Raw genomic sequence first — 25533 nt, forward strand, 5'->3', positions numbered from 1 at the left:
CAAGACACCAGACTGGGTCACTTTTAAATACTCTACTGTTCAGTGAAAACATTTGGTAATAAGAGCAGATACAGTTCTAATGTTCTGTCCACTTGTCTACTGATGGACTGTATACCAGGGTTAAGGGATGGATGACGAGGTGTGCTCACCTGATCCAGATCAGAGAATTATAGAACTCTGGGTCGATGGACTCCAGGTCTTTGAGGAGCAGCTTCTTATTCAGCATTCTCTTGTAGAAAGGCAGGGAGAAGCCTGTGTCTATGAACTTGCCATGAAAAAGCGCCTGTTGATGAAGAGGTAGAGAGAGAAAGGGTTCTGGTGATTCCGCTGTAGTTATGAATTGAGCACCGGCAGTTTGAGTGCGTGTGTGCGTGTATGCTTGTGTGTGTGTGTGTGTGTGTGTGTGTGTGTGTGAAACTGAGTTGAAGAGAGAAAAGATGGATACAGAGAGAGATATGAGGATGAAATGCCTGTTTTCGTACCGGGGTTAAGTGCTAAGGGCAAGATTTTGTCTGATGAAGACATTTGAAAATTGAGAGCTGGGTGTGTCTTCTTTGCAATGGAAATAACTCCTTTAGCACTTAGCCCCGGCACAAAAACAGGGCCAGAAGATTGAGAAATATGGGCTTCTGGGTTTCGTGGACATCTAGCAGTGTTTGTTGGGACTGTGTGTCTGTTAGTGTGTGTGTGTGTGCACATGTGAGTGTGTTAGTGTATGTGCATGTATCTTACCATGGCAATGAAGCGTCCTATGAAGCAGAAGTAGCTGAGGTGGTCAGGGTTGATGGTGGAGGCGGGGTTGATCTGCAGACAGTAGTTACTCTTGCCAGCGTACTCAAACAGACAGTACATGGGGTTCAGCACCTCATGAGACAGCAGGAAGAACCACTCCCTGGGAAGAGGAGAGGGGGAGAAGAGGAAGAGAGAGAGAGGGGGAGGAGAGAGAGGAGAGGGGGAGGAGAGGAGGTGAGAAAGAGAGAGAGATGAGAGGAGGAGAGGGGGGAGGGGAGAGGACCAGGAATGGAAGAGAGAGAGGAGGAGACGAGGGGAGAATGGGGGGAAGAAGGGGAGGAGGTGAGAGAGAAAGTTACACAATGTAATAACATCATTGTTTTTCAGGAATGCAGTGAGGAGATATCTTGGTGTTAAACCAAGAATTCAAACTCAAATTCTGTGTGGATAGTGGCTGGTGTCCAGGTGATGTCCATGTTCTAACTGACCTGGCCAGGCCACCGTAATCTAGCCCCTCCTCTCCTCTGAAGATGACATACAGTCTCCTCCTCAAGTCGTAAGGCTTCAAGGCCATAATCTGGAAACACACACACATGCACACGCACGCACACACGCACAGCAGTTTTGAATATTAAACAATGAAACACAAACAAACAAATGTCTGCAAACATTCTGTGTCTACACAATGGTTACAACTAGGTAAATTAATATTTACATTTTAGTCATTGCATGATGAACACAACGCTGTTTACATATCTCTCTGTCATTATCAGAACAACGTGAGAGAGATCTGTACGTATGTGTCCATGTGTGAGTGGATGTACTAGTGTGAGTGGATGTTTATTAGTGTTCATGCATTTGCGTTTGCCAACGTGCTTTGGTGAGTCCTTGTGTGTGTGTGTGTGTGTGTGTGTTTGTGTGTGTATTTTTATGTCAGAACGGGAGCATGCTGTAAACACACAGGTGAGGGGAAGTTGAACTCTCTTACTTGCTGGAAAGAGTCTTCGAATAGCGTCTGCCTCGACACGGTGATCTTAACATGGCTGGGGAGGGCATTGGACTGGGGCGAAAAAAAACAGGAAAGGTGTGTGAGAGAAACCAGATGTCACTGGACTGAGCAGAACAGGGTTTGGACTGAGCAGAACAGGGTTTGGACTGAGCAGAACAGGGTTTGGACTGAGCAGAACAGGGTTTGGACTGAGCAGAACAGGATTTGGACTGAGCAGAACAGGATATGGAGTAGGTTCCATTTCCATTCCATCAATTCAGTATCAACTCTTACAAACTCTTTCAAGAATACCAATTCCACCATTATTTCCAATGACGATAAACAGCTTTTGGCATCATAAGTCTTTAATTCTTGCAGTTAACTGCTAACTAACTCTGGAACATGACATCCAAATTGACAACGGACACATATGACAGGATAAGGAAGAAGGGAGGTAGGTATTTACCTGGCACAGGTAGCGGAAGTGTGCTAGCTTCCACCTGAAGCTGCGCTCATAGGCAATCTGAGGGCCTTTGGTGCTGAGGAGAGCAAGATGAGGAACACACATTTCAGGTGTCAAACCGTGAGACAGAGGTTCAAGGGTCAGAGATAGAAGGCAATGAATTATCACATTCATCTTTATGTTTTCATTTATTTCACTTCCATAATGATGTCATGAGGAAGTGGATAAAAGTGGGTTACATTTGGGTCAAATACTCCAATGGAGAAGTGAAGACGGTCCAATGGAGAAGTGAAGATATTACCTTGAGAAATCCTGAGTGCAGGTCGTAGATACATTTGATATAGAAACGTTGTGGACACTGCGTACTGAAACATGTTTGTTTGTTGCTGCTGTGCATTAAAAGCAACTTATTTTTTCCATATACATGTACATTGTAACTGCGATCCTGGTCAAATAATCCAAACCAGTCAGAGAGACTGAGTATTGTTGGGTTGTTCAAGCTGCTTCAACTGAGATGAAACACTTCACCTCACAGGGGCTGAGTGGCTAATTCAGACGCTGCTGTTAGCATGGCTAAAATGCTGACGTACTTCACTATAAAAGAGGAGTGGCGTCTACTTACACAGAGGACTTTCCTGTGCGTGGGTCACTGAAAGTAGTGGTCCGTGTGTTGTGATCAACGAAGTAGCGGACGCCCTCGCGTGTGTAGCGGATTTCCCAGCCCTCAGGGAGAGGATCCTCGTTCTGTAGCCTGAGACACAAACACTCGCAAACACACATAAACGCACAACCACACACAGCCACATACAAAAACATGCACAAACACACAACCACATACAAAAACACACAACATAAAAAAACACACAAGCACATACAAAAACACAAACACACAACAACATATGAAAACATACACAACCACATACAAAAACACACAGAGTGCAAACATACAAAAACACAAAAGGGGAAGTGAAGATGGAGAGAGAGAGAGAGAGAGAGAGAGAGACTACAGTCAGCCCATCGCCGTCGCTAGACCCTTTTTACTGGGGCACTTGCCCCAGTATTGATCTGCTGTGCCCCAGTAAAATTTCACATTTGAGTTTTAACACGCGGTTAATTAGATTGATGACAATAACCCACAATGTCAAAGCAATGCAGTTTAACCCCAAAATACAAGTTTAGGCACGCACTTTATGATCATTGGCCATAGACAGACCGTCCGAGGCAGTAGGCTATCAAGCGCAGTATGTAGCCTATGACATTGGCCGCGAGCGCCGCGCACACGGCAGTCCCTATCGGCGCGAAAAAATATTCAGTCACACACAAGCATGGACGAGAGACATGAAAGGAGGGCGGCACCGAACAGCTGGACTAAAAAGTACATTTTTGAGTAATAGGCTAACTGGCTGAATATTGATGATCTTATTTTGACTTCAATTTGACTCAAACAGTAGGCTATTACTCCTATAGATGGACATCAGAAAGTTATTTGCTCGCAGCAGGGAAGCAGCTCTGAGGAGAAATGGGAGAGGTAATCCCTGGCTATTGCATCAGAGAACGAGGAGCAAAGTGCAGGATGACGGGGAGAGATTGAGCTAATGTTAGTTGGGAAAAGAAATGAGACGGAGACTTGGCTAGCTAACATGCTAACGTTAGTTAGCTAACACAGATTACGTTAGCTGGTTAACATTGACTTGCTAGCCAGGGTTTACCTCTGAATGATGAATTTGGGAAAGCTAATGTTATAGTTGACCAGATATCCCCTAGGCCTACTGTATATATATATATATATATATATATGTATGTTGCTCCAGACAAAGTGGAGCAGAGTGCAGGAAGAGGAGGAGAGATGGAGGTGGATGAGCCTGAGAGAGATGACACAGAGAGGTGAGACCTAGCTGACAAGCTAGCTAGCTAACCTACTTGCAGATCTGACAAAAGCCTTAATGATTTGGGGAGGCTATAGGTGATCATATTCATTTTTTTGTATGTTGCATCAGATAAGGAGGAGCAGAGTGCAGGGGGAGGAGGAGAACTGGATGAGTCAGGGGAAACCGAGAGAGGAAAGACAGGCAGCAAGAGAGATGAAAGACAGGAGAGATCACACCCCAGAGATGAGACTGAGTTCCGTGAAACCTCAGTGTGCTGAGACGGCTCCACACTTGCGGGCAAGACAGGCTTCACCATCTTGCCATCTTGTCGGTTGAGAGGGAGGAACTATCTAAGTTGAGTCAGTCAAGTGATTGACCACTTTGCCAAAATGAACAGACGGTAGTTTAATGCTCAAAAAATGAGTCCTTCAAGAGGAGACAACATATATGTCATCCGACATCACCTCAAGCTCAATCTGGACAAGACTGAGCTGCTGTTCCTCCCAGGGAAGGGCTGTCCGCACCGGGATCTGGCCATCACCATTGAAGACACAGTGGTGACCCCGACTCGGACTGCGAGGAATCTGGGTGTGACCCTGGATGACCAACTGTCATTTTCCTCACATGTCACATCCGTCACACGTTCCTGCAGATTCATGCTCTACAACATCAGGAGGATTCGCCCTTTCCTCACTAATGAAACGGCGCAGGTACTCATCCAGGCCCTGGTCATCTCCCGCCTGGACTACTGCAACTCCCTCCTCGCGGGGGCACCGGCGTCAGCCATTAAACCTCTGGAACTTGTCCAGAAAGCTGCTGCTCGCCTGGTGTTCAACCACCCCAAATTCTCCCACACAACTTCCCTCCTCCGTTCCCTACACTGGCTCCCTGTAGCGGCTCGCATCCAGTTTAAAACTCTGGCGCTAACCTACAGGGCAATGAAAGGAACAGCCCCCTCCTACCTCCAGGCCATGGTCAAACCCTACACCCCCCCCCCGATCGCTACGCTCTGCTACCTCAGGGCGACTGGTTGCCCCGTCACTCCGAGGCTCCTGCGGTCGATCGACACGGTCACGGCTCTTCTCTGTCCTGGCCCCGCAGTGGTGGAATGAGCTGCCCACTGATGTCAGGACAGCAGAGTCGCTGCCCATCTTTCGTCGCAGGCTCAAAACTCATCTCTTCAAGAAGTACTACAACAATCCTCCCACCTAAGCACTTATTGTATTATATTATATTGCACTGTACTTTAGATTGTGATTCTTGCACTTTGCCTTCAGCACTAGATTATGCTCTTAGTCACTTGTTTTAGAAAGAAGATGCACTTGTGAGTTCTGGCAAGTAGTAGTAGATTGGTTAGTTAAATGCAATTATTGTTAGTCGCTTTGGATAAAAGCGTCTGCTAAATGACTGTAATGTAATGTAATGTAATATATTCAAGTTGTTATACTACTATGTAGCTTAATTGTATTTATTTGAATTGTGCACGTGAAATATGAATGAATGCCATTTTATTTATTTTTTTCATAAAGATTAATATCTCTTAATTTTTAACAGTTGTAGTTTACAAGAGGTCAAATGTCTTCATACATCTAGCCTCTTAATTTTGATGTAGGCCTACATCATTTTCTTACGGGGGTGGGTGGCTGTGCCCCAGTAGAGTTTTATGTCTAGCAATGCCCCTGAGTCAGCCTATAGGCAGTTTCAAGCTTTGTTTTTGCAGGCCGTGTTGTGGCTGCTAGAGGATGTGTGATCTGGGGTGGCAGCGCAGCGAGGGGCTCACCCTTGTGTGCGGGGGTCCTCCCACTGGGTGGTCTTGGTGTTGTGGTTGACAAAGTACACGCGGTCGTTGGAGTCCACACGCCGCTCTGGGGGGTGGGGGGGTGTAGAGGAGAGAAGGTTATCACCACCACAACCACACAACCTCAGCTACTATAGCCCCCTAGAGGCCAGGCGACTGCGGCAGGCCACACCTGAAAGTATTTGAGCATTTGATTTTTCATTCAGTCAAGCGCACTGCAGAGTCGAAGTTCAACATTTTATTATATGCACCATCATACTACTACAATGGGCAGGGAAATGTTTTCCACTAGTTCCTAAGTGTACTCAACAAAGTAAAAAAGAGTAAAGGGTAGGGTACAAGAAAATGCAATTTGACAGCATCTCAACAAATCAGACACCTGGAAGGCTCTAACCAAAAAAAGTAAATATAAACGACAATCATATTTCTCAATAAGACTCAGGGCCTTGTCACAGAGCCACTACTAACTAGACTCAGGGCCTCATCACAGAGCCACTGACCATGAGCTGCTAACTAGACTACCACAAACATCTTGGTCCCGTTTTGAATAGACACAGGTGATGAGTAGACTGTCAAGATGATCTCTCAACCGTTTGGCACCAAGATACAGGGTAGGAGCCAGGAGAGGACAGGAGCAGACAGGAGAGACCAGGGAGGAGAGGAGCAGACAGGAGAGACCAGGGAGGAGAGGAGCAGACAGGACAGAGCAGACAGGAGAGGAGCAGACAGGACAGAGCAGGGAGGAGAGGAGCAGACAGGACAGAGCAGACAGGAGAGGAGCAGACAGGACAGAGCAGGGAGGAGAGGAGCAGACAGGAGAGACCAGGGAGGAGAGGAGCAGACAGGACAGAGCAGGGAGGAGAGGAGCAGACAGGAGAGGCCAGGGAGGAGAGGAGCAGACAGGACAGAGCAGGGAGGAGAGGAGCAGACAGGACGGCCATGACAGAGCAGGCGAGAGACGAGATGTGCATGTGTGTCTGAGAGAGAAGAGCAAGAGGGAGAGAAAAGGCCAGAGAGACGGCCTCCTCACGTCTATCAGCACACCCAGCCACCAAAGCTGCTGATTCAGCATCTGTAAAGCAGGTCTACCACAGTGATTACAACCCTGAGGAGAACTCACCCCATCCAGGAGGCAGGGGACCCAGAGGGTCATTCTCCGCCGACATCATGGAAGCCTGGAACGAAGGGATGGATACGTACGCATCCGCACAGGTCCCGCCACCAAAACATAAACAACAACAAACAGAAGAACAATATTCAGAATTAGAAATGGTGCTCAGAGAGCACAGACCTCCGCCCATTAATGGATTTCGTGGCTCTGTGCGCCAGTGCGTGCGAGCAGGACATGTTTGGTATTGCAGCAATTGTTAGGTCGAGGGTTTTATGCCAGTCAAAAGCCCGCATCTCTGTAACCTTCGCAGGTCAAGAGATGCCTGTTTCAATTCCTCTCCCATTGACAATTCATTTTTGGCTCCTGAGCGCAAGTCAGCGGAGTTCACCCTCTTATTTTTACCCTGGAGAAATAAGCGGTCCTGAGCCTCAGTCCAAAAAATGACTGGAGGTGAATGGGCGGCCATGTTTGGGCAGCTCTGTGGTTCCCCCCTAGGGTCCCAGCTGGCAGGGGGGAAGGGGGGGGGTGGCAGTGCTGTGTACTCCAGCCTCTCTATGGCCAGCCTCTCTGACTCTCCAGCCTCACCCGGTTACTGAGCCTGGTCTATTCAGACTCACAGTTCAGTCATATTCTCCACATTTGTTTTATGATGGACTTAAAACTGTGCTCCGGGTAGGGCTGCTCGATTATGGCAAAAATCATAATCACGATTATTTTGATTGATATTGAGATCACGATTATTCAACACGATTATTCATTGAATTATTTTTTTTTAAATCAAAAGTTTTAACATTTTCTTAACATATCAAATTATACATTGACTTTGATAACAATTAATTTATTAAATGTTAACTGGCTTTTCTTTTTAACAATGTTCTTTGCATTAGATACATTTCTCCCATGGGAGACAAATTGTTAACCTTGACCTTGATAAATAAATAAAAGTGCCAAAACTGATAAATAAAGAAGCTTAAAAGCCCCGCCACCACCACAGAAGAAGACTACCTCGGAAAAATAATTTCACTATGACAGAACGCGTCTAAATAAGTTATTTAATGGTAGCGCCTAGGCTTCAAAACCCAGCATTTGTTAAAATAGACCCTTTTGCTTAGGTAAGTGAAGTTTCATGTTTATCTGACACTTGTAAATATGAGCGCCTCTCCTAAATAGGCCGACACCGATTTATTTTGACGGCAAAGTGAATGGACCAGCAAAGGACTGTTGTCTGGCATGAGCGAGCGGAATGCCACAACGGGACTGAGAAGGGCTACTTTGAGGGGCAGCTACGACTGCGTAGCACATTTTACACACCGTGTCAACTTGGTCCAAATCTGTCTCCGCGAACCCATAGTGTTTCCACACCACTGACGTGGTTTTAGCTCTCGTCCACCAGCGGCTCTCGTTCTGCTGCCATAATTCTTGTCGTGTTTTGTTCGAGAGGAGCATGCGTGCGCCTCGCTTGACAACTCCCTCTGAACTAAAGTGTTTGTTTTGGGGCTTTGGGGGGTGGGGGAGGGGTCAAGCACAGTATAGCTCTGCAGTGTAGGGTGCACTTGATTTGTGCAAAATCGTTTTATGCCGATTATTTTGTTTTAATGATCGTTGACAGCCCAGATCGTAATCTAGATTAAAATCCGATTAATCGAGCAGCCCTAGCTCCGGGTGATATTCAATACCTTGGAAATGTTCCTATATCCCTCTTTTTAAGAACCTTGTCCCGGATCAGTTTGGAATGTTCCTTGGTCTTAGTCTTACGTATTAGTTTGTGAACGCACTAACAGCCCCTGCCCCCTCCTCCATAGGATCACCCAGGGACAAGTGTATTTATTATGGAGAAGAAAAAAAAAATTGAGGACTCCAATCACCTACTGTAATTACGTGACTTCTTTAGAAAAATCGTTTGTGCAAGAGCTTATTCAGGTGTGTCATAACAAAGGGGGTGAATACTTAGTCAATCAATTATTTATTGTTTTTTTGTTTTGATTTGTAATTAAATTATTTGAAAAATGTTAATTTTTTTCACTTTGGCATAGTAGAATACTTTGTGTTTATCAGTGACAAAACAAAGCTTCCATGTTGTAACACAATAAAACGTGTGAATACTGTTCATAGGCAGTGTATATGGACAGCTGCAGCCTTATGTGGTGAAGAGTGTGTATGTGTGGCCAGTAGTGGTATCTCTGGTTACGAGTCTGTGTGTGTGTACCGAGTAGAAGTATCTCTGGTTAGGTGTGTGTGTGTGTGTGTGTGTGTGTGTGTGTGTGTGTGTGTGCGTGTGTGTGTGTACCGAGTAGAGGTATCTCTGGTTGAACTGCTGCATGGCTCCCTGCAGCTGGCTTCGTTGGGACTGCCACTGTTCAAAGTTCCTTACTGACTCCATGGTGGGCCTCTGCCAGGTGGTGGTCCTGGTGTTGTGGTCCACATAGTAGATACGCCCCCGGTCATCCACACGCCGCTCCCAGCTGACACAGACACACAAACAGACCAAGACCCAGACCCAGACACGGACAGACACACACACAGACCCAGATACAGACACAGACACACACACACACACACAGACGGACGGACAGGGACAGAGTCAGACATAAACTGTGTTCGAAACTGTTCCCTGTTCCCTATGATGTGCAAGTGTGGTTTTGTCAACTATGGTGTTGTCTGCTAGCAAGCTGTAAAGTTGCACAGTGATAGCCAGTTAGCTCACAAGCTAACGACTAGCAGCAGCTTCCATAACGTTAGTAGTAACGGTAGTTGTCGGTGGCTAAAGCAGTTAGCTAACTTTACAACGATGATATCTGTAGCTATTTTGATGTTGTTGGTTTAACTTCTGTTTCTCAGGCATAAACGGATTAATAGCAAAACAGCTACAGGAATCATCATAACTTCAGCTAACTGCTTTAACCGTCTTCTCCTTCGGTAAAACACGACAGCCTTGCATTGTGGTATAGTGGAGAAATTGTATTTGATTATGTTCTGTTCACTATAAATCGCTGTGAATTGTGGGTATTTTGTAGTGGACTATATAGTGAATGAAATTAACCGTTGAGAATTCAAGCAGTAGAAAAAATTGGCGGACACACTATATAGTGCACTATATTAGAACTATTTATTTGGGATTTATTCAAAACTGAACATGGAAACTCAATACTACTGTGCCCGAGTACATTTCAACCTGCTGCCATCAATGCTTGGTTTGTTTACGTGATACTGGGCGCGTCTGCTTGCTTTCTGACACAATGACGTTCCGGGTAATGTCCAAAAACCATTTTATTGTTCGCTATATAGTTCACTATATGGGGAACACTACATAGGGAATACCGAGTGAGTGAACGGTGTGGAACACAGCTATAGTGATCTTCAGTCAGACAGACAGTCAGTCAGCCAGACAAGACAGACAGTCAGAGAGACAGACAGGAAGGCAGACAGACAGGCAGACCAACATATGATTAAATGGGTTGACGGATTGATAAACAGGCAGAGTGGTTAAAGGGTCAAACAGATTGATAAACAGGCAAACGAACAGAGGTAGACCGATATTCCACAGGACAATATAGTGAGGAGTTATGTCACCTTAGAGACACCATGTTAACAGGACAATCATCCTGGACAAAGCTTGTAGAATTCACAGTTAAAACAGACCTCTAGAGTCTGCTCACCAGACACGTCTGGAGTCTGATAAAAACAGAGCTGTGTTTGAAACCGCTCATTCATTCATTCACTCACTCACTATTCCCTATGTAGTGAACTATATAGGGAACGATTACCGGTAAATGGTTTTCGGACACTACACTGAACGTCACTGCGTCAGATATTCATGGACGAAACCAAGCAGTACGCGCCCAGTAACATGTAAGCAAACAAGCACAGATGGCAGCAGGTTGAAATGTCAGGTAGTAATCAGTTTCCATGTTCAGTTTTGAATGTTAAATCCCAAATAAATAGTTGAAATTCTAATGATGTGCAAGTGTGGTTTTGTCAGCTATGGTGCTCTGTTAATAGAAAGCTTTATGGTCTCTCCCATGTGGTGGTACTGGTGTTGTGTGTGTGTGTGACTGACCCTGGTGGTAGGGGCTGTGGTCTCTCCCATGTGGTGGTTCTGGTGTTGTGTGTGTGTGACTGACCCTGGCGGTAGGGGCTGTGGTCTCTCCCATGTGGTGGTTCTGGTGTTGTGTGTGTGTGTGTGTGACTGACCCTGGCGGTAGGGGCTGTGGTCTCTCCCATGTGGTGGTTCTGGTGTTGTGTGTGTGTGTGACTGACCCTGGCGGTAGGGGCTGTGGTCTCTCCCATGTGGTGGTTCTGGTGTTTTGTGTGTGTGTGTGACTGACCCTGGCGGTAGGGGCTGTGGTCTCTCCCATGTGGTGGTTCTGGTGTTGTGTGTGTGTGTGACTGACCCTGGCGGTAGGGGCTGTGGTCTCTCCCATGTGGTGGTTCTGGTGTTTTGTGTGTGTGTGTGACTGACCCTGGCGGTAGGGGCTGTGGTCTCTCCCATGTGGTGGTTCTGGTGTTGTGATCCACATAGTAGGTTCTCCCATGGGGGTCCTTCCTCTGTTCCCACCTGAACACACACACACACACGCACACAGGAAAATAGGAGCACAAAACAAAAACTCAATACAGAACATCTCCACATAACACACAGTATACAAATACAGCATTTTAAGATTATTATTATTATTAGTAGTAGTAGTAGTAGTAGTAGTAGTAGTAGTAGTAGTAGTAGTATTAAATAATAAAGCCTAATTTATACTTCTTAAAACGTCTCATGGCTCATGGCTCTTGGTTGCCATGGAATGGAAGCTAAAGCCAATGCCCAGGCATTCCATTCCATGGCAACCAAGAGCCATGAGACATTTTATGAAGTATAAATAAGGCTTAAGTAGTGAATACCTATTTAAAGGGGACACTTCTGTCATAGCAAGTTTAGCTCAAATGTCGCTTTGACCTCAATGAAAATCTGCCTTAAAAATGCATGTTTATCATAGTTTTTAGCAGAGGCCCATAGACCTCCATTATAAAGGGGGTGTGTGCACAGAGGAAAAAGGAGCTAGCTTACTAGTGCACAGATCGGTTTAATGTTGCTGTGTATGGATCGGTTTCATTGAGGACAAAGCGACATTTGAGCTAAACTTGTTATGACAGCGGCGTTCCCCTTTAAGCACAGACTCTTCAAAATGTGTTCCATTTGAAGAATCCAAACATAGCTCTTTCTCCCTCACATGCTCGCTCACACACACACACAGCCTCTTTCACACATCCCCTGGCACACTCCCTCCCTCTGAGAAACAGGTGTACCCTGGGGGCAGGGGGTCCGCCGTGCCGGCGCTGGGGGTCTGTTGTCTGGCGCCGGGGGCCTGCTGTTTGGCCCCGTCTGAGGCCGCCGCCCCCAAAGCAGCTACGCCAGCCCCCGCAGCCTCCAGCGCCGAACCAGGGGCCGGGGACAAGGACGAGGCTGGGGCCGGGGAGGCGGCAGTACCGCCAGGCTCAGGAGAGACAGCCTGGGATGAAGCGGGGTCTGGGTCCGGGTCTGAGGCCGGGTCTGGGCCGGGGGCCGGGGTGGAGGTGGCCGGGGACGTGCTGCTGAGGGGCGCAGGGTCCGAGGGGGCGGCAGCTTGGCTGCAGTTCTCCGAGGTGTCTACAGGGGGCACAGCGTGATCTGTGTAGGAGGGGCCAGGGGCGGCAGCGCATGTCTCCCTGTTCACTACAGAGACAGAGAGATAAGAGGAAAGAAAGAAAGAGATAACATGGATGGGTGCAGTTGTCCTGCTGGTGTAGATCTCCCTGGCTGGTCTCTCTACCCTGGGGAATAACCAGAGGTGCTGACAGCAGCAGGGATGAGTCTGCTGTGCTCGGTTCTATTCCCTGGCCTCCTTCCAGCCATGACAGACCCTGGCCCTGGTCCTGATCAACTGAACTGTCCGCTCTGCAGAGAGGACACTGGGGCTCATCTCCCTGAACGCAGGCTACACAGAACACAGTCCCTCAGCTCCCTGAACACAGAACACAGTCCCTCAGCTCCCTGAACACTGAACACAGAGCCTCAGCTCCCTGAACACAGAGCCTCAGCTCCCTGAACACAGGCTATACAGGGAACACAGGACCTTTGTTCAGGACGCTCCTTCTTTGTGGTATTTTTCCTCATTGCGTACGGACCTTGTATATACACACATCATATATTCATTTTTGTACAGTGCTTTGGGTTCTAGAAATTTGCTTAAGAATTTTTAAAAATGTATTATTATTATTATTAAATATGTGGCATTTGAGGTGGGTTTGATGTACTTTTTTGTGCACTTTGGTTCCAAAATGTAAGTAGGCACACCATAAGTATTTGACAGTATTTGCAAGTTGTATTTGACCCAGGTCTGATACTATAGTTCCATAAAACAAATGAAGGGGCGGGGTTGCGGGTAATTTGTTAAGTAGAATAGATGAATATTCTCAACATTCTCACCAGTCCTATTGGCTACGTCACTGTCGGCTGTCTGGTGGGCGGGGGGCGTGGCTGCGGCATCTCCGTTGACAATGGGGGCGGGGTTGGAGGTGGAGCTGAAGCTGCAGAGGAGCTGGGCGGAGGAGGTGGAGGGGCCGTCATCGTCCAGCCCGTTGGAGGCAGAGTGAGGTCCGGGAGTGGAGTCAGAGCCCATTCCATTGACTGTGCTGTGGGGGGGTGGGGGCAGAGTTGGTGATCTCAGAAATTAAGTTGTCCAGTTTCCAGGACACAGATCAAAGTTGGTCCTACATCCTACACCCACTCCTGCTAGAAATTGGCTAGCACAAGAGGTACACGGCAACTACCCATGTGGAAGGTATACACATTGTTCGAATACACGTACCACCAAAGAGTTCAATCACCCTCAGACGGGTGAAAAGTACAAAATCAAGGAATTCATAAGAAGGCTACCTAAGAGGAATCTGAAATTGAGGATAGCCGAACATAAAGCTGCTATCAGAAATGGAAACATGGATTATGCTATCGCTAGACATTACAGAGACAATCACGGGTCGGCCGCCTCTCTCAAATTTATCGGAATAGAGAGGGTTCTTCCCAATCCAAGGGGAGGGAATTTGGTTCAAAAACTCCTTAAGCGAGAAGCATAGTGGATATATATTTTGAACTCTATGGAACCACATGGCCTCAACGAATCATTGGGTCTTAGTGCTTTCTTATGATTTGTGGGTCCTAACTAGGGATGGGACGGTTTGAAATTTTTATATCACGGTTATAGTGACCAAAATTATCACGGTTCACGGTTTTATCACGGTTAGGGATGGGTCTCGTTAATTTTTATCGATACTGATACCATTATTGAGACTGCTTAACGATTCAAGTCTTTATCGATCCCACTATCGATACCCTACTTTTTTACTATTTGATGGAAAGACAAGACAACTATAAATTCTTAAAAGAACTGAATTGGTATTGTTAAATTGTGAAACTACTGATGCACAGGGCATAACGTGAAAAGACAAAAAATAAATTATACTGCAAAAAATTAAATAAAGTAGCCTATAGGCTAAACTTTACATAACAAAATAACAACACACCATTATAACAAATGGCTGCTCTTAACTTAACAGTATTAGAGAAAGACAATCTCCCTCCCTCTTTCCCTCCCCTTCTTCCCTCTCTCCCTCCCTCCCTCTCTCTCCATCTACCTCTCTCCCACTCTCCTTCAGTACAGTATACTTTACACAACAATAAAAATAACAACATGACATGACCAGCACTGCAGCTTGCTAACGTTAACCAGCTAGTGCTATAGCATTGTACATATAAGTGCTATGCTATACACTAGGCTATTTCACGTCAACATTGACAGTCCTTAAATCTAGATGTCTTCGTTGCAAGCTAGATTCCCTCTGTCATCCGCTTGCTAAAGGCTACAAAAACGTTGTAATATAACTTAGACTACAGTGGGTCATTCATTCATTCACTAGTTGTGCCCAGTAACGTAACGTCACTGCACCGAGCTAGCAAGCTAACGGTAGCTAACTTTAGGTACCGCTCGCTAGCTGCAGTACGTTACTACTAGTCTAATGGATGAACCACTGTAAATTATAGCTTTAGCCAGCCGATGACAGAGGGAATCTAGCTAGCAAAGACATCTAGCTAGCATCTAGCACGCAACGAACGGGATTTATTGAGGTGCGCACAGCATGCATACCTGGGGTGGTAGAAGAGGACGAGGGAGTTGGTCTGTCTCGCACGTTGAGACTATCAAATGTAGTTCAAGTCCCAATTCTAATCTGATGGGCACCATTTAAGTTCTTTAGCATATACGTTGTATTTCCCCCCTTGCAGGAAAATATCTTAGAGCACAGGTTGCATTTCGCCTCCTCCTTTTCTTTCACTTTTGTGAAATGTAACCACACCTTAGATCGCTTTGTGCACTCAGCCATATCCCCTGTTGATTCCGCCAAAATACATCTCACTTTCGACCATGCCGTGTTGTGTGTAGTGTTGTTGTTTTCGCCTGAAGTCAAAACTCCACCTACTACCTGTGTGGCTTTTCCTCGGAAATTGAACGGGGATGAGGTTCAGAACGCATTCAGCATGTTTTTCAAAGTCAGACAGCATTTATGGTGCGTTCCAGGCAACCCGTAACTCGTGTTTTTCCAACCTCCTACACGTGAAAATGCACTGGAATGGCAGTCAAACCCGTAACTTCCCACCCGTGAACTCGTACCAGATCGATGTACTCCCAGTTGCGCTCTCTGACGTCACACAGCCCTCTAAGCAAGATGGCAGCCCCCATGGGTATGGCGACAAAGATAACTTTAGGGCAACGTAAAGTAAATTTGTACGTTGTAATCAAAATAATACAAACGATTATGCACTACAACGCACGTTACTGTCCCCTCTTTGCGCAGGGATAGAGCCGAGTATCTGCACACAAATAATGTAATTGTGATGTGGTAATGTGACCTTATTGTATGGAATCTGTATATTGTATAGACTTTGTATAATGTATATTTATGGATTGTTGTGACTGTTCTGCTTCCAGATGCGCCCCCTAGTGAGGAGAGGCAGGACAACACCCCCCCCTTCCCCTTTCACCACCCTCCCACCACTATATAGGGATCAGAAGTAGGGATGAAGGAGTGTTGATGAATTTGTGATACTACTGGCTATATTTAATGTTTATATATTGTTGCTAGCCTCTGCAGCCTTACCAAGCTGCGTAGAGTGGAGAGGATCAGAAGGAGGAGGAAGAAAGAGACAGAAGGAAAGAACCAACTTCTTCAGAGACCCCTACAAGTACGCCCATGAGAAGAGGAGTGGGAGGCTGGAGATCAGTAAGGAGGAGCTAGAGCAACACCTCAAGAGCCAGTACAGTGATAGCAGACAAGCTGCTTCACTCGGCTCCCCAGGGTATGTTGTAATGGAATTAAATCGGATCGAAAGTAAAAAGATTTGCCAAGGTTCGCTCAGAGGTTAAGTCTGGTTTATTGAGAAAACATACGAGCGCAAGGACTTCCAGGATAACGCACGCGAGTGGTATCCAGCAGAAGTGGAGTAGGCTTGTCTTGCGCGGCCTTATATTCAAGCAATACACAGGTATGACGCTTCCATGGATGTGATTGGCTAACCCATCTGTACACGTCATAAGAAATAGCGGACATTATCAACAGTGGTCGAGAATACAGACACGTGACATGAGAAAAGGCGGTAAATCTGTCAGGGACAATGGGACAAATGATGGTTATTCTAGGGCAGACGTGTCTAGGTGTATCAACCTCCTGGAGAGGTCATCCTGTCATAAATTAGATTAGCACAGCTATGTGAAAGGTTGAGGGAGGTGGTGAAACTACAATTTCTATGACAATGTACCACGGCCATCCCCACAGACGCTGCCTTTTGATACCTCCCCACCCAAGCTGCGAGAAGTGGAGCAGGTCATCAAGAAAGCAGGGTCTGTGTCAGCCCCCGGGCCTAATGGGCTTCCCTACAAGCTGTACAAGAACTGCCCCCTGATTACCAAGGTGCTGTGGAAGCTCATGAAAACAGCCTGGAAGAAACAGCAAGTCCCAGCAGAGTGGCAGCACGCCGATGGTGTGTTCATTCCCAAAGAGCAGAACTCCCATACCATCAGCCAGTTCAGAAGCATTGCCTTGTTGAATGTGGAGGGGAAGATTTTCTTCTCTATTCTGGCAAGGAGAATGACCAACTTCCTCACGATGAATGGATACATTGACACAAGCTGCCAGAAGGCTGGAATTCCAGGCTTCCTTGGATGCATCGAGCACTCTTCTGTGATCTGGGATCAGATCCAGTGTGCGAAGAGAGAGAAGAGCGACCTGTATGTGGTGTGGTTGGACCTTGCCATCGCATACGGCTCAGTGCCGCACAAGTTGGTAGACTTTGCGTTGAAATTCTTCCATGTCCCGAGTTGTGTGCAAACATCATCACCAGATACTTCAGCAGCCTGCACATGTGCTTCACTCTGGAGGGATACACTACAGGATGGCAACAGCTGGAATGCGGAATTGCAATGGGATGTGCCATCTCCCCCATCCTATTTGTGGTAGCCTTCGAAATAATCATCAGAGGGACCAGGCAGTTAGTCGGGGGTATCAAGCTACCTTTAGACGAGAGGCTTCCAACGCTGAGGAGATTCTGATCCTTCAGACCGCTCCATGCACGACCAGGCTCCTCAAGCGCCTTGATGAGCTGCTCACATGGGCAAGAATGGAGATCAAGGCTGAAAAATCAAGAAGTCTCTCAATGAGGAAAGGCGTGCCACAAGCCGGGACCACATTTGTCACTGGAGGGGAACCCATTCCACGGCTGGACGAGAAGCCTTTGAGAAGCCTGGGAAGGCAGTACACAGCGGACCTGTCCGAGAGGCAGATGGGGAGGCTAGCCAAGCAATAACTTGCGGAAGGACTGACTGGCAAAGATGGAGCAGAGCCAGCTGCCTGGGAAGCACAAAGTGTGGCGCTACCAACACATTCTGTACCAACGGGTGATGTGGCCTTAAAAGATCTGCGAGACTGCCATCACAGAAGTCAGCAGGATGGACAGTCTTGTCAACAGCTACATCCGTAAGTGGCTAGGATTGCCCCGCTTCTTTTCGGATGCAGGCCTCTTCGGCCAGAACATGCTGGAGTTCCCTATCAAATCCATCGGCTTAGGGTACAAACAAGAAAAGGCCCGGCTGGTACTGGAGCTGAAGGACTCAGCGGACCCGCTCATAAGAAGTGCAAAAGTCGTCATACGCACCCGCCACAAATGGAAGGCGCAGGCTGAAGTAGACCATGCCATCGCCACACTGCAACACCGAGAGGTGATGGGGTCAGTCCAGACTAGTCGTGCCGGCCTAGGCTGGGGAGTACCGCAGCAGTTCTGGTCCAAAGCCAACAAGAGGCAGCAGAAGACCATGGTGGTGGACGAACTCACCAGGCTGGAGCAGGAGCCCTAAAGGCAATATCCCAAGGCAGCCAAGGAGCCTGGACGCGATGGGAGGCTACTGTCAACAGACGCATCTCCTGGGCAGACATCTGGAGGACACCACAATCCAGAGGACACCACAATCTGGAGGACACCACAATCCAGGCTCAGCTTCCTGTGAAGGCGACCTACAACACCCCCTCATGCCCCCGAAATCTCTCTCAGTGGTTTGGAGATGAGGTAGGCTGTCCCCTGTGTGCCAAAACCAAGGCAAGCCTCCAGCACATGCTGTCAGGATGTAAAGTGCCGCTGACCCAGGGACGCTTCAGGTGGCGCTGGGTTTCCGCTATATACATTCAGCAGCGGCGGCCCGCTAAATTACTGGCACCGCTACTTTACAATAGTTCTTTTTATTATTTTTTTTATTTTACTGCGCAGCGGTAGATACGTCTGTAAGCTCCACGGAACGAATGGTCGTCGCTCCGCTCTCACTCCGCTTTGAGGAGGACGAGCAAATGGAACACTGACAGGATGTCAATCACTCGTGAAGTCATGACAACAATATAAACAAGCACTGAGAGCATTTTCTCCAGGCCCCCAGGATTCGAAATCTAAAGTGAAGCCCTATTGAACCTGTGAATGAATTTCAAGTCTCAACAAAGTGTTCTGTTTTCCCCCCTGGACTGTAATCTTAACTTTGTAGTTCGTTCTCATAGATCAGTCTGTTAGAACTACAAATCCCTCCCTGTGTGACATCACTTCCCTGTCTTTCCCCTGAAACTGTCACTTCCTCTTCTCCTGTATAAACCAACGAACCCTATTCACGTTCGGCACTCTTGCCTGGAATCACTTCCGGTGCGAGGGTCCGCTTCTGCAGAATCGTAACATAGAATAAACTATTGTACTTTGTTTAAAACCAGCTTGATCGACCACTCAGCGTGTTCATTGACAATCTAACTAAAATAAGGATAAAAATCCTTTACAATATGGCGACGGTAATGCTCTAAAAGGGAACGACTGCTGGACTTCGGTGTGTTTTGGGGCTGCATTCACGGACGCGTGTCGTCCTTTTCTCAAAGGACGGGGGGAATTCAATCTCGGGGACGCATTTAGTTGGTGCGGTTTTCCCCCGAGACCCGAGGCAGCCTGGAATTTGCTGGAGTCTGGTACGTTGTTTTGAACCTAGTTAAGAGTGGTCCTTTTGTTTGTTCAGCTGTGTGAAAACTTAGACAATAGTGTTTATTCGAGCCGGTGTCGCGCACACGTGTCCTGGTTGTTGTACATGCATTTCTGTACATGCATTTCTGTTCTTAAAGCCGGTTGTTGACCGCGTGCCCGCTTAAAATGCCTAATGTTCTCCCTGCCCTATATATCTAACCAGGGTTAGGTTTTTGTTTGCGACGCATTTTACAGCGTTATCAGTACTGAATAGTGGAGTACTACACAGCGTTATTACTCTCGAAAAGCCTTACACGGAGGTGGCTGTTACACTTCGAGAACTTTTAAACCCCGGGTGATTTGCTTTTGTTAAGTGAGTCGAGTAGGCCTTGTTTTGTTTCATTTTGTTTGTCTTGTCTTGGGATTTCAGATCCTGGGTTTTTGTTTAGTGTTAAACTTCTGTACATGCTACGGTTTGGTTTTGCATTTAAATGTCTGTTTGTGCTGCGTTTTGTGTTTCATGTGAAGCTGAGGCTTCTTCAATGTTTGGTCCATTGTATGTTTGAGTCTACGCCAAGGTAGATCTGTTTTTGTTTTGGGATTTGAGGTCCTGTTTAACTGTTGAAACCCATAGTTATGTTGGGTGTTTTGGGGTTATGCTGGGTTTTGGTTTGTGTACATTTGTGATTGATTTTCGTGCTAGCTGCGTTCTAGCTAGGCTACTGTTTTTGTTCTGCTCAAACTAGCTACAAACTAGCTATCTTCTCTGTTCTATTGTATTCAATGTGCTAGCTGCCTCATCCACATGTTGATTAGCCCACGTGATTAGCTAACTCTGTGCACACGTGGTTAAACTTCCTGCGTGGCTGCTTGTGTGAAAAAAAAAAAAGAGAGACTTCCTGTTCCCTCTTCTCTTCTCGAGGGTCGACCATTTTGGCTTCTGTTGACTGCCATCTTGGGAAAAAAAATATATAACAGGATAAAAAAACAAACAAGTATCTCTCAGCACAGCAGTAATTTGGTTGACTAAACGTGTTTAGTTTTTTTTTCTGTAACTTTTTATTACATTGTTTGTTCTCATATTTTCTTTTAAAATGGGAGTTATTTTTAGTGCACTGAAGCGTGGGTGTGAGAAGTGAAGGGACAGATAGGCCTCTTCCTGTTCTGACCTCTTATCCAAACAAGAGTTTTGTTGTTTCAGGCCATGTCCCTTGTTAAGCAGATGTAAACTAAACCAACCCCCAATACTGGCCCCTCCTTGTTGTGACACCTATCCAAACAGTTTTGTTGGTTCAGGCCACGTCCGTTGTTCCTGTCCAAACGTCCCTTCCTGTTCGACCAACTGTCATCTCTACGGCTGCTACATACCCTTACCCCAAACAGGGATGTCTGAAATAACGCCCCCCTAGGGTATTACTCTTCTGAGACACCTCCCTCTGGTTCCTCTCCCATTCTAGGGAGAGTGAGAGTGTACGTGACAAGGGGGGGGGGGGGAAGGTAGAGGTAAGAGAAAAAAGAAAAATCATTCATATTTGCCAATATCTTAGTCTGATACATTTGTCTGACAACCCAATTTTGAGAATTTTGTTTTGTTTAAGATTTCATGTTTTACTGATTTCAGATGCACATTCATTGGTTTTGAGTTTTACAGAGAATTGACGTTCCTGGACTACCGGATAAATGCCAAACCGGTTGGAACTGCAAGTATTTTAATAATTTGAAATGACTGCCACTTAAAGTTGTGTTAGATGATGCTAACTTCAACCTCAATTCACTGTATTTGTCATGTTAACTTAATATGCTCAGATACATATTCTTGAAAAAAAAAAGAAAAGACATCACTCCAATTTATCAAAACTGCGGTCTATGATTTATTTTGTTATGTTTATGTGCCTCCGGCGCATAATTTCTAAGAATTGGTGTTACCCACAAGAGTGGTGAGAAATTGAAATGTCTTTTATTTTGTCTGTCTTTTATTGTATGTAAACTGCCCATGCAGCTTTGTCTGTGCGTCTGACGGCCCACGGAGACAGCTGCATGGTAAAACAAATGTGTCACGAATTATATCTGCAGTTTGTTTACAGAGTAGACACAGGCACGGGACGAGAGATGGAGGCTGCCCCAAGAATTGGATACAACCGGGGTAACCGACTTCCCATTTAAGATGGACTGACAACTTGGTTCGTGGGGACGCTGGTCAAACGCCTCACCCCCACGTTGCCCAACTGACTGTGGGTAAGAGATAGATATGATCTAGGCTAAATTTAAGAATAGTAACCAAGTGGTTGTCAGACCCAAGGAACCATCACGTCCTAAGAGTGCTCATAACCCTCTGTCCTCAAATGCAGAAATGTGGTTATTGAAATTGAGCTCAACTTATAACACCTCTAGTGTTCTTTTGAGAGCGGTTTAGATAAATTATATTTGTTCATGATTTGAGAACCCCATATGAAACTATTCATTTATTGTTTTGGTATGAGTAATGCATTTTTTCCATTTGTTCACCCTGATTTAAGGGAATTTTTGTTTTCACCATTAGAGGGCGCTGTTTTACATAATGTGTTGGCGCTCCCCTTTTTAAATGATTATTTTGAATAACAATTTCTTGTTAGAAACAAGGACTCATGGTTTGATGATACGAATATGTTGTTTTATTTTAGGAAATGGCCATAGAATTTCTAAGACCTTAATCTAATTGGTGCGTGAGCAGGTTAATTACCTTGGTCACTTAATAATGATAAATAAACAAAGGCACTGCTTGGGAATAGACTACTGCAGAGTCTCTCCCTGATTTAGCAGACAACCCTCATTAGACAAAAGCTAGCTCCACTTGACAAGATTACATGGACTGACGAGCCCGACTGGTTTTAACGATGACTAATGCACTCTGTTTAAGTATTTCTGACTAAAAAGACTTGACTCTGTTAAAAGGACTTGGGTCCTACTTGAAACCAGTGGCTGCTACCACTGACGCTGTTTTAGACCTAGTAGCATTGCGAAAGCGATTTTATCCATGTCCTGCATGTTGTGACTATTCATCTTTTACATCGCACCTACACACAGCGTGGCTGCTGCTTTAATAAGACTGAACTGTTGACCGTGCATTTCAAAGATGCACTGTTCTTAACTCTGCTTCCTCCTCCAGAAGGCAGAGAGACATGACTCAACATATTGAACGAGATCAATTAAGCCACGCTCAAACCTCTCAGATATTCTCCTCTCACTCTGATTTTGAATGAATGCTCATTTCATAGTTAGCATAACCTATACTGCATATTCCATGCTTTCATTATGTTTTCAAATTAGCACACTGACCAGATCATGTTTCAAAAAAGAGGGGGAGTAAAGGATGTTAACTGGTTGTTGCTAATGAAACAGACTAGTAGTAGTGAAGAAGGTAGTGAGGAAGTTGAATTGAAGGTAGTGAGGAGGTTGTAGTTGAAGGAAATTAGAAAGTAGTTGAAAGAACGAGATGCAGAGCTGAAGAAGAAATGGTGGCAAAGGCCAAGCTCCTATTGAAACCTCTGATCCTGTGTCCAGTATCCTGTGTCCAGTATGGCTGCTAACTCCGCTGCTAAAAGCTGCGGTCCGGTCCTGTTTTGTCTATGCTGTCTCTCCTGTGGATTCACAGGTCTCTGCCGACCTGAGAGAGCTGACCTGCATCATTTCCAACCAGGCCAATGGGTTGTGAGCAGAGACCTGAAACCAGAGTGCCCGTTGGCTGGGCCCGTATCAGTTCCTGCTGCTAACTCAGACGTAGCAGAGAGGACTTTGCGGGTACACGCCAGCCACTGCAGGCTGGTTCCAAACCAGGACGAGGCCACCCGGCCTGGGAATTCCAACAACCAGGATGCAATATCCTGTGTCACCACCAGGGCGAAAGCTCACTCTCTGGTCTCAGATGAGGAATCAGACAAAGAGTAATGCCTCATTGCTGTCAGGATGACAACTCTGAGCGCCACTTCAGAAAAAAACAATCATGGGCCACCACACTGTGGCTTCCTCTGAGGAGGAGCTATTGAAAGAAATGACCTTGCCTGTCACCTCCTTCTCAGGATCGTTATGGCAACGTGGACAAGCGTTTGTCCTATTTGAATGTTGCACTCCACTTGACTGTTGAGTCTATACGGTAGACGAAGATGAATGGAAAATACTACATTCTATATATATAAGATTTGAAAGCAACAGAGATTTCCAGGTTATACTGTTGAAACTGTGACTGGAGTTTAGTTTAGAGTGGGTATAGAAGTATTGAAAATTCATAATTATAAAGTTGATCTTTGTAGAGCTGTTCCAGACTATTCTCAGGGGACTGTGTTTAACTGTGTTTAACTGCTATGCACCTAACTACATCAACCAAGTATCAAAATGAAGCCTAACAGAATTGCATCCACAGGGCTGAACTTGAAAAGCGAGTTAAACAATTGGAAGTGACCTCTTCAATATATCACAGCATGTATTAATATTTTCAGATACAACACATAGATTAGGACAAATTAATGTTTTAAGCAGATTTATGAGATGTGAAATTAAGGTTCAGAGAGCCATTCCAAATGGTGTATTTTTGAGCTATAGGGAAACAGCGTATTCAACTTTAAATTGCAAACAGTGTCATATGAATGTTATCTTGCTCATGTAATGTCCAGGATTAAGAAGATTGATCACACTCAAATGCAGGGAATTCATCAGCAATCAAACTAGACACCATAGAGCTGTCTCGAATTTTCTATTTAGTTTCAGTATATTATTTCTCATGAACGCATGACACATGATCGCACAATACCAAGTAATTTCAGCCTTAGCTACAGAAGTAAATTACATGGAAAAGATGGTGCTACAAAATAGACTTCCCTTAGAGATCATACTGGCTATATCTGCTGTTCGGTTAGTTCAGATCCCAATGCTACATTGAGTTCCATGAAGCAAACGATAAAGGTATTCAGATCTTAGATAATGTTCCTAAATGGAATGCTTTTGCAAGTCCTGGATATTCTCAAATATGTGTGTTTTCAGTTGTATGCATGTTCTTCATCGTTATTATTTTTTAAATATTCTTAAGTGTATGTTTAAATGCTGTTCCAGATATGCCTATGCTGCCTAAATAATGATAGAAAAAGTTAAATTTACTATTAATTCAATTCAAGATCTTGATGATGTCTGTGCCATTGACATCGACTATTTGGAATATTTTGATACATAATCTGTTGGTTCTAATTTGAATTTAAGGGTTTTCTTCTAAAACAAATAGGGTTTTTCCCACTCAGTCATGAATATATGATGTCTTAGATTAATAATCATGGTATCTTTTTACCTTGCTTATGCCAAATTAAGGTGAGTTTTGGTAAGTGATTGCATATGAGAAGAAAATGATCTTGGTGGGTTAAATAACTTGAGTTTGTTAAATCTTTATTAAGCTCCACCTGGTGGAGAAATAGATTACTTCCTTTCCATATGTGTAGAATAGGGTTTTTTGCCAAAGATGTTGGATTATTTTTATGATAGGCCTATTTTATAATTTGATTTCACATTGTTGATTCTTTCATTTCTATTATAGTTGTGGATATTTAATCCACAAAGTGGGGAATTGTGAATGAATTTCAAGTCTCAACAAAGTGTTCTGTTTTCCCCCCTGGACTGTAATCTTAACTTTGTAGTTCGTTCTCATAGATCAGTCTGTTAGAACTACAAATCCCTCCCTGTGTGACATCACTTCCCTGTCTTTCCCCTGAAACTGTCACTTCCTCTTCTCCTGTATAAACCAACGAACCCTATTCACGTTCGGCACTCTTGCCTGGAATCACTTCCGGTGCGAGGGTCCGCTTCTGCAGAATCGTAACATAGAATAAACTATTGTACTTTGTTTAAAACCAGCTTGATCGACCACTCAGCGTGTTCATTGACAATCTAACTAAAATAAGGATAAAAATCCTTTACAAACCGCGCCATCTTGGCAAATTTGTAGTCCTTCCGGTGCCTTTTGTACTTGCGCAATTGTGCTTTTCTGGCCTACGCGCATCCACGAA

At 45.4% G+C, this 25533-nt stretch overlaps 1 protein-coding gene across 3 annotated transcripts in view; it reads right to left on the bottom strand.

Annotated features, from left to right (window-relative positions):
* wwp1 (WW domain containing E3 ubiquitin protein ligase 1) overlaps positions 1–25533 on the bottom strand; it is a 70473-nt gene that overhangs the window by 4016 nt on the left and 40924 nt on the right. For 2 of the 3 annotated variants that reach the window (XM_084459035.1, XM_084459034.1), the window contains 12 exons: positions 13412–13617; positions 12253–12658; positions 11420–11515; positions 9248–9422; positions 6970–7024; positions 5832–5916; positions 2806–2934; positions 2187–2259; positions 1721–1792; positions 1221–1309; positions 733–892; positions 150–283 (listed from right to left, as the gene is read on the bottom strand). In XM_084459035.1, the coding sequence (XP_084315161.1) occupies positions 150–283; positions 733–892; positions 1221–1309; positions 1721–1792; positions 2187–2259; positions 2806–2934; positions 5832–5916; positions 6970–7024; positions 9248–9422; positions 11420–11515; positions 12253–12658; positions 13412–13617 (1680 nt within the window). Of the gene's footprint in view, positions 1–149; positions 284–732; positions 893–1220; positions 1310–1720; positions 1793–2186; positions 2260–2805; positions 2935–5831; positions 5917–6969; positions 7025–9247; positions 9423–11081; positions 11126–11419; positions 11516–12252; positions 12659–13411; positions 13618–25533 lie in introns of those variants that run through there. The other variant, XM_084459036.1, reaches the window with a different exon arrangement.

Source organism: Borostomias antarcticus, assembly GCF_949987555.1.
Source record: "Borostomias antarcticus genome assembly, chromosome: 2".
NCBI lineage: Eukaryota > Metazoa > Chordata > Actinopteri > Stomiiformes > Stomiidae > Borostomias > Borostomias antarcticus.